The 15825-nt window shown below is 40.9% G+C and overlaps 2 protein-coding genes across 4 annotated transcripts in view; both read left to right on the top strand.

Moving 5' to 3' along the window:
* slc6a5 (solute carrier family 6 member 5) overlaps positions 1 to 1624 on the top strand; it is a 58972-nt gene extending 57348 nt beyond the window's left edge. Inside the window, exons 13-14 of the mRNA XM_068046919.1 lie at positions 1183 to 1350; positions 1469 to 1624. Coding sequence (XP_067903020.1) covers positions 1183 to 1350; positions 1469 to 1624 — 324 coding nt within the window. The remainder of the gene's footprint in view (positions 1 to 1182; positions 1351 to 1468) is intronic.
* Positions 1625 to 4095: 2471 nt separating this feature from the next.
* Positions 4096 to 15825, top strand: part of LOC137377143 (protein kinase C-binding protein NELL1-like) — an 828881-nt gene continuing 817151 nt past the window's right edge. For all 3 annotated transcript variants that reach the window (XM_068046502.1, XM_068046504.1, XM_068046503.1), the window contains exons 1-3: positions 4096 to 4251; positions 5601 to 5729; positions 8122 to 8272. In XM_068046502.1, coding sequence (XP_067902603.1) covers positions 4188 to 4251; positions 5601 to 5729; positions 8122 to 8272 — 344 coding nt within the window. In that variant the 5' untranslated portion in view covers positions 4096 to 4187. The remainder of the gene's footprint in view (positions 4252 to 5600; positions 5730 to 8121; positions 8273 to 15825) is intronic.

Genomic DNA, 15825 nt, shown 5'->3' with positions numbered 1-15825 from the left:
AGTATATTGAAACATAAGGCCACAATATCATCAGAAAAGGATTCAATTATGTCATGAACCGCCAAAACAAAACTGAATTGCTTTGAGATATAAAAAATCCTGAAATTGTGTTACAACCTCTTGAACTAACTGAACCAATCGCTATTTTATATAATTTACCTGACCAACGATGAGTTTTAGCAATGGAACATACCACACTGATCATTCAGTATGCATAGTTAATCTGAGACTGTCTTCATGGTATCATAATAAGTAGCCTGATACCCTTGTAGCTGCACATCATATGGTAATATATCCACCTTCTATTTTTAAAATATCAAAGCTTTCAAAGTAATGTTTTACAAAAATCATTAATTTACACTTAAGCCCCGCTCCTTGAACTAGGCTGATGCTCCAGTGCAGCGCTGAAGGAATGCTGCACTCTCAAAGGTATCATCTTTCAGAGGCCCTGCCTGCTTTCTCAGGTGGACATAACAGATCCCATGGCACTATTCATAGAAAAATAACAAAGTATTCCTGGTGTTTATATTTCAACCAACATCACTAAAATAGTTTATCTGATTATTTATCTCATTGTTGCTTTCGGACTTTCCTATGTGCAAATTGGCTGCTGTATTTTTTTTACATTGTATGTGACCACAATTTATAATTGGCTATGAATTGCTTTGGGATGTCCTAAAGCCTTGAAAGGTGCTAAATAAATACAAATTATTTATTTATTAGTGAAAATTGAATAGATGATGAGTAAGTGTATCGCATACATTATGAGTGAAATACAACAGTTTGAAATATAAATAGGCATTTCATACTTGTTCACACTCCTCTCTATGCATAGTGTAAGACATTGTCTTATGTCTACAAACATTGATTTACTGCTAAATTGTTCTCTCATATAGTTGATGTTACCTGTGAACTGTGGAGTGGTGGAATAGTATAAGTACGTTCTTTGTCGGGTAGCAGGATGTTGAGGTAACAGGTTTAGTGCCTCTCATGAAGTCCAATAGGATGAGCATGGAGGGGCCTGATGCTTCTTTCTTACGTTGGTTTGTATGTTTATAGCTGGAGTTTCTGTCATCTATACATTTGTTGGAGTATAGCTACAATAATTAGAATGACTTATACAGTTGATGTAGAGCACATTTTCTCTACCATAAACATATTTATATTTCTTTCATTTTCTAGTTTATCCTCTGCTTCAGCTTTTACCAGTGGGAACCCCTGACATATGAAAATTACAAATACCCAGCCTGGTCGATGGTGATGGGATGGTTAATGCTGGCCTGCTCTGTCATATGGATCCCTATCATGTTTGTGATTAAGATGCATCTGGCCCCTGGTTGCTTTATAGAGGTATAATGATTAGATTCAAATCTTGAATGTTGAGCTTCATGCACGTAAATGAATGATTTGACTGTAATGAGCATTATGTGAATGTTTTTTGTTCTGAAATTATGTTTTGTATTTTCAGAGGCTTAAGCTGGTGTGCAGCCCTCAACCTGACTGGGGTCCTTTCTTAACTCAGCACCGTGGAGAGCGCTACAAGAATATGATAGACCCTCTCGGGACCTCTTCTCTTGGACTCAAACTGCCACCAAAAGACATGGAATTAGGATCTCAGTTTTAGTATTACCCATCTCTCTGCATTAATATATGGGCTTAACATATTTTCTTAATTGGATATTTCTTGTTTTTTTAGCATACCTGTCCTCCCACATTATGATCTCATCTCTTTGAAAATCATTTTACTTACTTTTCCAATTCACATTTCCCTGTAATACTGTCATTTCTTTTTCTTGGGTTTTGACCATTCACCTCTAGCTCCCTATCATCTCTCCACATCCTCTATTTTTCATTTCTTCCCTTCATTCTTTTGCTCACTCTCCTTTGCTTCCATCTCCTACTCCCTCGCCCCTTATCACATTCAAATCCAGAGCTCTTCAGTTCTGATGATCCTTGTCATCTCTCCCTCTTTCCTTTTTCTTTTATCACTTACTCCAGTCTCTTACCCTTATCCCGCCTCTTTTAGCCACCCTCCAAATCCAAGTTTCACCTGCCCCTTTTACACCATCCCTTTTCTTCCACTCACTAACATGTGTTTTTCCTACAAAATCTGTCCTGTGATTTGTGCCTACCAGTAGTCTCTGTCTGAACATCCTAGTTTCCCTATTTTAAATTATCTACTGCTGAAAAAAAAAGTAATTGTGCAATTCTACTTATTCTATCGCAAAAATACTGGAAGAATTTGTAAAACTAATGCATTGTACAGTCTTGCTGTTCTATTTCTTTTTAACATAGGTTGGGGTTAATAACTCCAGCCTCTGCAACACCAAGGCAATACTGGCTGTTCCTGCTCCCAATAATTGGCCAAACTATATTTCCTTCCCTCTATGATGTAACCTCTAGGTGTTCATGCTTTTAAAAAGTGAGCAGTGTTCATATAGTGCGTAGTAGTGGTGTCACGTCCCTCTAAGTATCTTATGAAAAATGTAGAGATGGTGAGCATAGTGTAGTTTCAACCAAAAAAAAACTTTCTTAAAACAGTTTAGTCTGAAATTTACAGTAGTTGTCTTCCAGGGATTTTTCGTCAATATTTCTGTCTGTCTGTCTTCGTGTTAAGAGGGTCTCAGGTAAATTTTATGTTCATTTTTTGTTTCCTTTATGGATATGACTAATCCTCGTCATATAAATGATTTCATTAATTTCCATATAGAGAATAGATGTGCCTCAGTGTTGAAACCCATCAAAGCCCATTTATATATTTGTTTCCCCTGGCATTTGCTGTGGAAATATCAATTATGATTTAACCAGAAACTGCATCCTGATAGTTATCTTTATATATATGTATAAAATATATAGTCATTTTGCACCTTAATGTTAATTGCAATACTTTTCCCAGTCTTACTATCCTCCTATAAGCCATCTTCAAGCAGTGGGTACCAAAGACAGATTGTGTCTGTGATAGTTGAATGAAGGTTGTTGAAAGCTGCTGAAGTACATTTTTCTTATTAAGTTTGCACATTGTCTTTCAACACATCAGGTTGACCATTGGCCTTATTGATGTGTCCCAGCATCAGAAATAAAAGGTGTATTTGATGAAACATATATAAAGTAACCTGTACTTTGCCATATATAGTAAGTCACTTGTATGTAACATAAGTGGTGTCTTCAGGCACTTTAAGTGGACCTATCTCTGTATAGGTTAATTCCTAATTACTTACGTAATGTCATGTATATTTCTGTGCATTCTATATGGGGTACTGCTGCCTATGGATATAGATGTGTGCCTCAAATCAGGCCATCAGAATCATCTAATGATCACACACACCAACATACATCTAAGTTAATGAGTGTTGCATCACTTATGCTTGATGGCTATCTTGCATACGTAATGTACATGATTCATTTAAAAGATCATCATTCTTGAGGCCCTACCTCAGATTTTGTATCTATGTGTATAAATACGACTTAATGCATTATATATTTGCCTATATGATGTTCAAATTAGAGATTATCCTAAAATGTAATATGAAGAAACACGAAATAAATGTTTTAAATGTCACATGTGGGCCAATTAGTACGGAAATGGTGTGTTTATTTGCAGAGGATGCATGCAATACACTGGACTCAGAACTGCACTCAGTTGCACTGTCCTTCAAAGCACCCCCTTCCTTCGCGCTGTTCATCACATCGTTGCTTGATTATGTTCACTAATGCATTTGGAGCGAAGCTTAATATTAACATTCCAGGGAAAATCACACGTTTATTCACACGGGCGAGTTTAATCTGGTCCATCCTTTCCTCCGATGTATTCTATCGCTTGTTAATAGCGAGCTTCTCAATGCTCGACTGCTCGATCGATCCTTAAGGGGTTGCCGGCACACACCGAGGCAACGTTATCACGTGAAATGACAAAAGTCCCTGCTCGGCGAAGATAGCGGGCGGCAGTAGCACGCTAATCCGCGCGGCGAACAGTTCGCAAACCTCGGCAGGTTTCCATTTTTGAACCTTTATGCGTGTGCATCAAAACTTGGACACCCCCTTTTCCCAACGAGGGTGGACTGCTCCTCGGAGAAACATCCAGCGCTGGTGGAGCTCACAAGTCACAGCAGTCGGAGTTTGTGCCCATTATTAAACAAAGTGAATCAGGTCGCCTTGTCGCAGAAATTTAATATTAAAACGGGGGAAAAATGCTGAAGAAGCAAATGGATATAATTCCGGTGATTTTAGCTTTCATGATCTCCGCAAAACCAGGTAAGGCGGTAATTATTCTAGTGCACAGAATTACAAGGGAAGGAATGAATTGACTTGCTGGGTCTAGTACAGTTACAGAGATCGCTGCTTTTTTTTTGTCAAGTTGCTGTGTTCTAGGTACCGCCTTGTGGCTTTGGGACAGTGTCAGGGGCGATGAAACACAATCTCCCTTTTGAGATTTTATGGCTTTCTAAAGAAGCTTGTTGCAGTGCACCATTACAATTATTTTAAACCAAAGGCGAGCTTATACCCCTTCCTCCTCCCCCCCCTTGCCTCGAGGAATTAAATTATTTTGCATGGGTCAGTAGCTTACAAGCTTAATGGAGCTTGACTTGATTCTTGGAGTATGTTTGAAAACAAGCTCTCATAACAATGCAACTGGGGACTGCTGCTGCATACAAAGCTCACGCTTTCCGCTCCTCCCGGGACCCTTGTTATTTCATCTATTAATTTTAGCTGTGCCGATTGAAAGTGCGCATGTTCTTCACACTGCTTCCATTGCACTAGACCACCAGGCATTGCTAAAATATGACTTTAATACAGCCCATCAACAGTTTTATTGTTAGGTAAAATTAAAGTTCAGAAACTATTTATCATGTCGAGATTCAACATTGATCGGAGTCGAAGTCAATTTGATGCTAAGATTTGAAGTAATGTATAGGTCGATCTTAATAACTTAAAAAAAAACTTCATGCGAATTTGCAGCATCTCGGTTTGCGAATCTGCTGCGGGAAGGCTGGTTTTTAAACGCTATAAGTGTACGACTCATTCAGTAGCAAGCCACACATGATGTAGCCCTTCAGAAATACGTATTGATAACTATTACTTTCATAAACGATAATGTGGAACTTGAAACACTTGCTCTGTAAAGCAGATAGGCGCTAACAGAACGTGTGGAGGGGAGAACTGGATTAGATACAATATCGCGCCGCTGTTGGTGTGTGTGACACCGTTAACCATTTGTAGCACGCTTCTGCTCCAGGTTGAACAGAACAAGGGTTGCGTTTCCTTGTGTGTGTGGTTTCATTGGGAAGTATTAGGATTAGTATTAGATGTGACTGTTCGGTGCATTCAAACCGAGTTCATATTAAACTTCACGCTAACTTCTCCTTTAAGTGTTTTGAAAGCTGCACCAACAATTCATTGATAAAAAAGGGATGATTCGAGGGGTGTATGGAATGAAGTCTGTTTCAATTCGCCGTGCATTCTCAGCGAATACCCCTACAAATTAAATAGTTAGGAAATTGGACTTTATTGGTAGCTGGAATTTTTTTGTTATTGCTTTATTTAAACTTTGTAGTGCAGGCGAATGCTGCTGTCGTTTTGTTAATACTGTTTTATCTATGTAGTCTTAGGGTTTGGAATGGACCCTGACTTGCAAATTGATGTCAGCACAGAACTGGACCTTGATAATACAACGACGGGAGTTGCTCAGGTACCAGGATTATATAATAACAGCAAAGCGTATTTGTTTCAAGGTAAATAGGACAACAAAATCAATCATTTTCCTTCACCTCCTAAGCCTTAAACCACCTATCCATACAGCTGGTCTCTCTCTCTCTCTCAGTCAGTGCCAATAAACCTCTTCTAGCTAGTTTGCTCTTCTGGTGAATGGTTAAGCAGTAAAAGGGAGCATCTTTCATGGATAGACAAACATACAAACACACACATATTTGAGAAACAAGGAGCGAGTGGAGCCATTAGCTTCCAAAGCACGTTGGTGGTCACGGGTGAAACCTCTGTAATGAATGCCATCAAATTCGTCATATTTTATTCATGACTTTTGTGATATTTCGCTGAAGCGAGCAAAAGGCAGAGAGTTTAAAAAAAAAATCACTATTGTGCGAAAGAGTAAAGAATTGCAGCGTGTGTTTGTGATTTAAAGACTCATTATGAACTTTTAACAAAAGGATAAGAAGTCCCTGAGGCTGTTGGACATGCAGTCTTATGCGTTGGGCCCGCGTGGTTATTAACGAATTGATGGATTAACTGGGAATGTTCTGCTCTGCCAATAGCAGGTGGAAGTGAGACCAACTTTTTGTTTGCTTGTTTTAATTTCGTGCTCTTTTTGAATTTACGGACGATCTAATAAGATTGAGATTTTGGCAGTGCATATGAGTACTTCTACCATGGCTTTTGACATTGCACCATGTAAAAAATAGACCAACCTATGTCAAAATCACATTGCACAGAAACTGCATAGATTTTACATTTCCAGCCTGGCAGTCTGGACCCAGTTTAACTCTAGGTATAATCTTGTCCAAAAGTACCATATGGTGCACAAGTACAACAACTGATTTGACTTTCTTTGGCTGCTTAACTCCAGTTCACAGTGTGCTATGAGTCCAGTGGAAAACAGGTAGCTTATTTTGCACACTATGATCATCTGGATATGTTCATGTAAATGAATGATAAACCAAATACAAACCGAGACATGTGACCACATTAACGCCCTAAGATTTGAGATGGAACCTCCACTTAGGAAAGCTTCTTGTGGCATTTTTAGGGTCTTTATCCCTTTACAGTTACCCATAGCTGCTGTCTTTGGGTTTGGTTTAGTTATCTTTCTGACATTTGTCGAATTTTACTTAAGTACATTAGACGGATGTTTTCAAAATCTGAAATATAAGTGTGTGCAATGTTTAAATTCATGAATACTTGGGACTGTTTGAAAAAGGCTGGAAATGTCCTAACAGCTCAGGGGCCTCATTCAGTTAGGAGGGCCTTGATTTATATAATACAGGGAAAACATGAATGTCCTTTCAACCTGATGCATTGAGTCTTTTGGATTGATTGAACATCCCCAGGGTCTGAGGACAAGACACTAGGAACTCATCACCTTTCAACTAATTATAATATTCATCCAGCAGGCTTATATTAATACAATAAGTTTGATGACTGGAATACAAATCCCTTCTTTAATTTATCTGTACAGCTCATCAGTAATCTAGATTGGAGTTATTATTAGCAGTAGACATTAACAGTGATTGAGTAGATGTCAAGGCCATCTTTCATTTGAATGGTCGGCCTTTGCTCTCTTCTGTGTTGATTTCATGTCAAAGGAAGTCATGCAAGCATGAAAGAACAACAGAGAAAACCCACTTGTGACATTCCTGATCCCAGGTGCTGAATATCTAAAATGTAATTGCCAATGTGTTGCAAAGGGCACCTACTCTTCAAGGGATTTAGTTCAGCCTTTTTTTCATTCATCACCTTGCATTGATGCCACAGCAAACAGTCGATAGATCTGAGTTTCCCAGTCTTCTCTCCATGCTGACACAGATGAGAATCTGGCGTGCCATCTTTAAGCAAGTGGATGCAAGGTGCATAAAACAGCTTAAACTAAACCAAAGTTTACCAAAGGAACTCTTGATTTCAAAATTAAAATGAACACCTTCCCCCCAACCCCCGCAGAAAGAAAATTGACTTGGTATTATTAGTGAACAGATTTACAGACTTTGACCTGACAGCAACACATGAAGATGTAATTTCCCGACAATCTTAATGAAAGATAGAAATATTCCTCCATTGTGCATTGTGGCCTGAATATCTCTGTGAGAATTGATTCATCAATTCATCTCATTCTGTGCACCTGTTTTATAGATTCATGAAAAAGTCTTTGAGCTTTTATTATTCTAAGTCGAGGCTGTTGAACTGTGCACAATATATTCATAAATGCGTATGTAGGTACTGTTGTCTTTAAAAAATACACATGTTAATGCTTTCCATATTGAAGTGGTAAAATAAACATGGAGTGAACTTTACTCAGTGATTTCTTAGGAGATCAGCAGGGGGGGATGTCAATGGAATGGTATTGGAAGATTCTGTCTTATGGGTTCTGTTGTGACTGATTGTGCTTGTGTTCCTCAGATGTGGAGAGACAAATACAGGCGGCTCCACACATTGCCAAGAAAGTGATCCAACTGCTTAGAAATAAAAGCGAGTTCACAATTGTAGCCACGATCCAACAAAAGAGTTTAACCTCTGGGGTCATCTTGTCCATCCATGAGTCTGATCTCAGGTAGAGTAATGTGCAGCGCACCCTGTGAATGCATGAATAATAATTTTTACAAGCAAGCCTGCGACCAATTGGTTAACACCATGAGTTTCATAAGTCTAATGGTATTCTTCAAATTGGGGTTAAATTTGGCGAAATGGGCCATTGGAAACTTTTCCAGGGTTTAAGCGCCAAAGTAATTTATTAGTCTTGGCTTCAACGAGGTAACCCTTTTGATACATCAGTATAGCTCACTGGATTGATATCCTATCTTATTTAACCGTGTGTATGAGTTTATCAAAATGCAAAATAATGGGTTGTCTCTGGGAGGATTGCAAGCTGGTAATCCAGCAGAGGTTACAGATGTTGCCATAAACTGCACAGTATAGCTGCAGCCATTTATCATTTCCATCTAAATCCTGAGGGCTGATTGCCACTGAAATTGTTCCTGTCTATTTTGTTTAATAATTATTTATGTATCTGTAGTGTTATGGGGTGCTTTGATTCCATTTTCTATCTGTTGATTTTCTGCTGATGAATATCCCAGCAGAATCACCTAATCGACGGAATGCTTTTATATTCAACATTTCTTTAGTTTGTTGCAGGATAGTGGCATCCATAAGCAGTCTCCCCACAGTTATACTTCCAGATAGCTGTAGCATAGAAAAAAGAAAGAAGCAACACTTTTATTTATATAGTGCCTTTCACAACCTCAGGGCATCCTAAAGCATTTTACAGCCAATGAAGAACTTTTGAAGTGTAGTCACTATTGTAATGTAGGGAACACGACAGCCAGTTTGTGCACAGCAAGCTTCCACAAAAGCTGCAATTGTATAGAGCCTTGGTGAGACTGCACCTGGGGTATTGTGTACAGTTTTGGTCTCCTTATCTAAGGAAGGATATAACTGCCATAGAGGGAATGCAATGAAGGTTCACCAGACTGATCCCTGTGATGGGATTGTCCTATGAGGAGAGATTGAGGAGACTGCGCCTGTATTCTCCAGAGTTTAGAAGAATGAGAGGTGATCTCATTGAAGCATACAAAATTCTTACAGGGCTCGACAAGGTTGACACAGGAAGGATGGATGGGGGGGGGGGGGGGGGCGGGGGTGGCGGGAAGTCTAGAACCAGGGGACACAGTCTCAGAATAAGAGGTAGGCCATTTAGGACTCAGATGAGGAGACATTTCTTCAGTCAGAGGGTGGCAAATCTGTGGAATTCTCTACCCTAGAGACCTGGGTGGCGGCTCAGTCATTGAGTAGGTTCAAGACAGAGATCGATAGATTTCTAGATATTCAAAATATCAATGGATATGGGGATAGTGCGGGAAAATGGCATTGAGGTAGACTATCAGTCATGATCTAGTTGGATGGCGGAGCAGGTTCGAGGGGTTAATTGTCTACTCCTGCTCTATTTCATATGTTCCTCTGTTCCTATGATGTTGGTTGAGGGATAAATATTGGCCAAGACACCCTGTTATTCTTTAAAATAATGCCATGATATCTTTTATATCCACCAAAGAGGGAGGACAGGGCCTCGGTTTAATGCCTGATCCAAAGAACGGCACCTCTGATTGCGTAGTACTCCTTCAGTACTGCACTGCAGTATCAGAGTAGAATACTTGCTCAGGTTTCTCCAGACATAGAGGTGAGATAACTAGCATTGAGCCATAATAAAAGCAAAATACTGCGGATGCTGGAAATCTGAAATAAAAACAAGAAAATCTCTTTCCACAGATGCTGCCAGACCTGCTGAGTGGTTCCAGCATTTCTTGTTTTTATTATAGCATTGAGCCATGACTGATAACAATAGATCTATATTTTTTATCTGCTATCTGGATAAGGCAGCTGATCGTGGTGATGCAAATGAAGTGGGTTGACATCCAGACATCGCTGATTTGCAACGGAGATTGCAGAAGTGGCAAGTGTCAGGGTGCTTGTATATGGCATTTTTACATTACTGCTCAGGCACTGGGTAAGCAGCAAGACCTCCAAGTGGTGCTTTCCAACTTTTTATTTGCATCAATGTGCTCCAGTGATTGGAAGCCAAACACAGAGTGAGTGCTTGTTTTCTGTACTGCTGATCTGTACTCAGAGAACTCATGAAGATTTGGGGCACCAGCACCAGAAAGGTTACTGAGGTTGGGTAATTTCTATTCTTCTTCTTTGGCATCCTTGTCTCGAGAGACAATGGGTAAGCACTTAGAGGTGGTCAGTGGTTTGTGCAGCAGCGCCTGGAGTGGCTATAAAGGCCAATTCTAGAGTGACAGACTCTTCCACAGGTGCTGCAGATAAAATTGGTTGTCGGGGCTGTTACACAGTTGGCTCTCCCCTTGCACTTCTGTCTTTTTTCCTGCCAACTGCTAAGTCTCTTCGACTTGCCACGCTTTAGCCCCGCCTTTATGGCTGTCCGCCAGCTCTGGCGATCACTGGCAACTAACTCCCACAACTTGTGGTCAATGTGACAGGACTTCATGTCACGTTTGCAGATGTCTTTAAAGCGGAGACATGGACGGCCGATGGGTCTGATACCAGTGACGAGCTTGCTGTACAATGCATCCTTGGGGATCCTGCCATCTTCCATGCGGCTCACATGGCCAAGCCATCTCAAGCGCCGCTGGCTCAGTAGGGTGTACATGCTGGGGGTGTTGGCCGCCTCGAGGACTTCTGTGTTGGAGATACGGTCCTGCCACCTGATGCCAAGGATTCTTCAGAGGCAGCAAAGATTGAATGAGTTGAGGCGTCGCTCTTGGCTGATGTACGTTGTCCAGGCCTCGCTGCCGTAGAGCAAGGTACTGAGGACACGGGCTTGATACACTCGGACTTTTGTGTTCCATGTCATTGCACCATTTTGCCACACCCTCTTGGCCAGTCTGGACATAGCAGTGGACGCCTTTCCCATGCGCTTGTTGATTTCTGCATCGAGAGACAGGTTACTGGTGATAGTTGAGTCTAGGTAAGTGAACTCTTGAACCACTTCCAGAGTGTGGTCACCGATATTGATGGATGGAGCATTTCTGACGTCCTGTCCCATGATGTTCGTTTTCTTGAGGCTGACGGTTCGGCCAAATTCGTGACAGGCAGCAGCAGTCCTGTTGATGAGTCTCTGCAGACACTCTTCTGTGTGGGATGTTAATGCAGCATCATCAGCAAAAGAGGAGTTCCCTGATGAGGACCTTCCGTACTTTGGTCTTCGCTCTTAGACGGGCAAGGTTGAACAACCTGCCATCTGATTTGTGTGGAGGAAAATTGCTTCTTCTGAAGACTTGAACGCATGTGAGAGCAGCAGTGAGAAGAAGATCCCAAACAGTGTAGGTGCGAGAACACAGCCCTGTTTCACGCCACTCAGGATAGGAAAGGGGTCTGATGAGGCACCGCTATGCTGAATTGTGCCTTTCATATTGTCATGGAATGAGGTGATGATACTTAGTAGCTTTGGTGGACATCCGATCTTTGCAGGTAGTCTGAAGAGACCACGTCTGCTGACATGGTCAAAGGCTTTGGTGAGATCTATGAAAGCAATATAGAGGGGCATCTATTGTTTGCGGCATTTCTCCTGTAGCTGGGGAAGGGAGAACAGCATGTCAATGGTGGATCTCTCTGCTCGAAAGTAGCACTGTGCCTCAGGGTAGACATGCTCAGCCAGCTTCTGGAGTCTGTTTAAAATGACTTGAGCGAACACTTTCTCCACTATGCTGAGCAGGGAGATTCCAGGGTAGTTGTTGCAGTCAGCGCGGTCAGGAAGATTTGGGGCACCAGTGCCATAAAGGTCACTGAAGTTGGGTAATTTCTATTGGAGTGCATACATCTGCTGCTGGTTGTGCTGTATCAATGTAGAAGTGACTACAGTTGATATGTGGTTTGTCCAGGCTTGAAGGACTAGAGATTGTGTTATAATCATTGCATGACGCCAAGTGATTAGTGACAGAGAATTAATTACTTGTCATTATTTGTTAGTAACAAGGTAAGTGTAAATTTTGCAGAATATTTATACTGGAATAGCAAATTCACAGTGTTCTACGCAAAAAAGAAAGTTTAATAATTCATGCATGAAAATCCAAACTTGTTAATGAAGGCTGGGAGAATTCGCTGTGCATGTCTAAAGCCTGTTTGGTAGCGACAGATAATATATTGAGGCCAGTTGGTCAAAACTCTGCTCTGATGATATTGTTGTATTGTTAACTATTTGATGGATTAATAAAATGGCCTCTTGTGTGAGCGACTTAGTTTCATGCAGTGTTTACTGGATTTGAGACACACATCGTAGGAGTTTGACTGTTAAAACATAGGTGTGTCTATGATACACAGGTCTGAATGATAGCTACCAGAAGATCAGAGTGCAGTCAGAGACTTGTCAAAGATTCCAGAATATTTGAAAGTATCTCTAATTTCAGAAAGCAGGCAAGCAGTTCTTAGCTCAATTCTTTTTCAATTTAGGTTAAAATCTGTCCCAATGTTTTGCATAAGAGGCTTGGTTTCCTCCAGTGGTGAACCCATTACCTGAGTATGTGTTCGTCTAGCATTACTTGTAGGTCACCGCAGTTTTGCATTTGCAAGGGACCAAGTCTGGATGCACAAAAGCAACAGATCACTTCTGACAGTTATGATCAATCACTCCAACCCAGACTCTACTTTCCAGACATTTACGTAGAGTTTATCATTCTAAACTTGGGATTTGAGTCCGCCCTGGCTTTTAATAGGGCTTTAGATGCAAGGTGGTGCTTTTATTCTTAGACGATCTTGCTCAATTGGTGTAGTAACTGAGAAATCTGATGCATGATATTTATTAATTGTTAGGATTGAAACTATATACTACCAGGGAGTTACTGTTGTGTTCTTAAACACCATGGATTTTCATTGTGTCACTAAGAAGATAATTGCTTTTGTGACAGAAATTTTGGGCCTCATTTTAACCTCACTCGCCTGACAGGAAACTTCTGGGATCAGATCAGCCGTCCATTTTACACCTTGCCTTAAAGTAAAATTGGGTGGGATTTAAAACAAGTGGCCAATCAAATCCCATTACTTTTCCAAAAGCAAAATACTGCAGATGCTGGAAATGTGAAGCTTGACCTTCTGAGTATTTCCAGCATTTTTTTGTTTTTATTTCCCATTACTTTTCCACAAGGCGGGCTAAGTTAAAATAGCCCCCCAACCGTGTGTGCATCTTCCAACTAGGAAAATTGCTGGGATGTTTGCTCTTTCAGGAGACTTCTGTCCAGAAACCACCCAGTTAACTCTTCTGCGACCAGTTATAAAGAGTTATTTCTCTCTTGCCCCTCACCATCTACCCGCAGCAACTATTTTAGTCACAAATGAGACTGAATTAATTATTTGGCACATAGCTGTATCTAAAGCAAAATGTCACAGTATCAATGAGATGAAAGAGTGTGTAAAATTTCTAACAAGGGTCGATCATTATTTACCTGGAAAGAAGCAGAGACTCTGTATATGGTACTCAGTGAGAAAAGAGTCCAATTAGAGTTTGACTGACAAATAGCAACAGAACAGAAGGGAAGAAATAATTAAATAAAATATCTGCCAGCTTGCACAAGGGTGTGTAGAAGCTGCTGCAAAGTGATCCGCCAAACCTGAAAAATAAATTTAATGAAGACAGAGATTTATGTGAGTGGGACTGCAAGTGTCAATAGTAAAATAACTTGTGATAGTAAGAGAAGGTAAGCTAACATGTATTTGGCCATTATTTTCTAGCTGGTTAGTGACTGTGTGGAGAGAGAGGAAATGAAACATGAGTTATTTCTGTGCCCTTTCATATCTGGAGTTTTGATGCAAAATAAACAATGACAACATTTGCAGTTGCGTCTTTAATGTAAGAAAATGTCCGATGGTGCTTCACATGACGTTATCAAACAAAATTTGACACCAACCACATAGGCGATATTAGGACAGGTGAATAAAAACCTGGTCAAAGAGGTGATTTTTTTTAGGAGCATCTTAAGGGAGGAGAGAGAGAGATGGAGAGGTTTAGGGAGGGAATTGCAGAGGTTTAGGACCCAGTCAGCTGAAGGCTCCGCCACCAATGGTGGAGCGATGAAAATCGGGGACGTGCAAGAGGCCAGAATTGGAGGAGCACAGAGATCTTGGAGGGTTGTAGGGCTGGAGGAGGTTACAGAGATGGGGAGGGGTGAGGCCATGGAGGGATTTGAAAACAAGGATGAAAATGATAAAAATCAAAAAATGTTGCCGGAGTGTGAGCAACGTGGGTCAACCTGCATAGGTATGATGAGTGAACAGGAATCTAGCACAAAATGATGGCATTGTCTCCTAGCTGCAGGGATTTAATGTGAGATGAGTTTAGATTGTCTTCATCCAGTTTCTAGTGAGCATAGTCTCGTAAAATGACATTTTCAGGGCTGGATTTGAAGGGTGACAATTGGGACATACGTTCTTGGACAATTCTCTGAAAAGGGCAGCCAGTGGTCGGACAGTCATGGTTGTTTGTCTGCATAATGCAAAGCAGCAGCAAAAACTGAAGTCCTGAAGCTGCTATGGAGAAAATGGATCTACAATTATACCAGTTCAGTTACTCCGTACATGTACAGATAACTTGACTGTTGCTATAACTGTGGTGGTCTTCTATTTCCATTCACAAAAATAGGTCTTGGGGTCAACATGATTAGTGGAGCATGGTCACATGATGAAGACTGATATGTCATGCGTCTGTCTCGTGAGACCACGGCTTTTCTATTTTTTGAATGGAAAAGTTATTTTCATATAGAAGTAAAGTCTGCTACAGAGATTGGCTACATTCAGCAGTTGTTTAGAATTAATGGTATTTACTTGCAGGAGTAGTTGTTTCATAGTTCTTTCAGAGAGCCAACAGAAGCATGACGGGCCGTAAAGCCTCCTTCTATGCTGTGCAGTTCTATGATTCTAAGTGTGTCAATCGACTTTTATTATTTTGGTGAACTCTGCGATTGGGACCCCGATGTTTAAGTTGAATAGCAACTTTGGAAAATAACTTCTGAAGTGTCCAATACCACAGTTTGCCCTAATTCTGAATGGAGTTAGTTAGATTCCTTAAACTCACACCCATGACATTTCTCTTGAGCTCCAAGATGCACTGCAGCAACGCACCAAGGCTCCTTAAACAGCACCTTCCAAACCCATGACCTCTACCAACTGGAAGGACAAGGGCAGCAAATGCATGGGAACACCACCACCTGCAAGTTCCCCTCCAAGTCACACACCATCCTGACTTGGAACTATATCACCGTTCCTTCACTGTCGCTGGGTCAAAATCCTGGAACTCCCTTTCTAACAGCACTGTGGGTGTACCTACCCCACATGGACTGCAGCGGTTCAAGAAGGCAGCTCACCACCACCTTCTCAAGGGCAATTAGGGATGGGCAATAAATGCTGGCCTGGCCAGTGACGCCCACATCCCATGAATGAATGAAAAAAAAATCCAATTTAAAGAAGTGGCCACACTTATGGCTCTTCTTTTCAAAAGAACCGGTAAGAAGGATAGTATTTGTATGGAACAAAAAGCTGATCGGGGAATGAACAATCTGCAAGTGACTATTACTGTCTTAAGAATCAAACCTCAGGTTTCAA

This window comes from Heterodontus francisci, chromosome 14 (assembly GCF_036365525.1).
Source record: "Heterodontus francisci isolate sHetFra1 chromosome 14, sHetFra1.hap1, whole genome shotgun sequence".
NCBI classification, from domain to species: domain Eukaryota; kingdom Metazoa; phylum Chordata; class Chondrichthyes; order Heterodontiformes; family Heterodontidae; genus Heterodontus; species Heterodontus francisci.
This window is presented reverse-complemented; position numbering and strand designations above follow the sequence as displayed.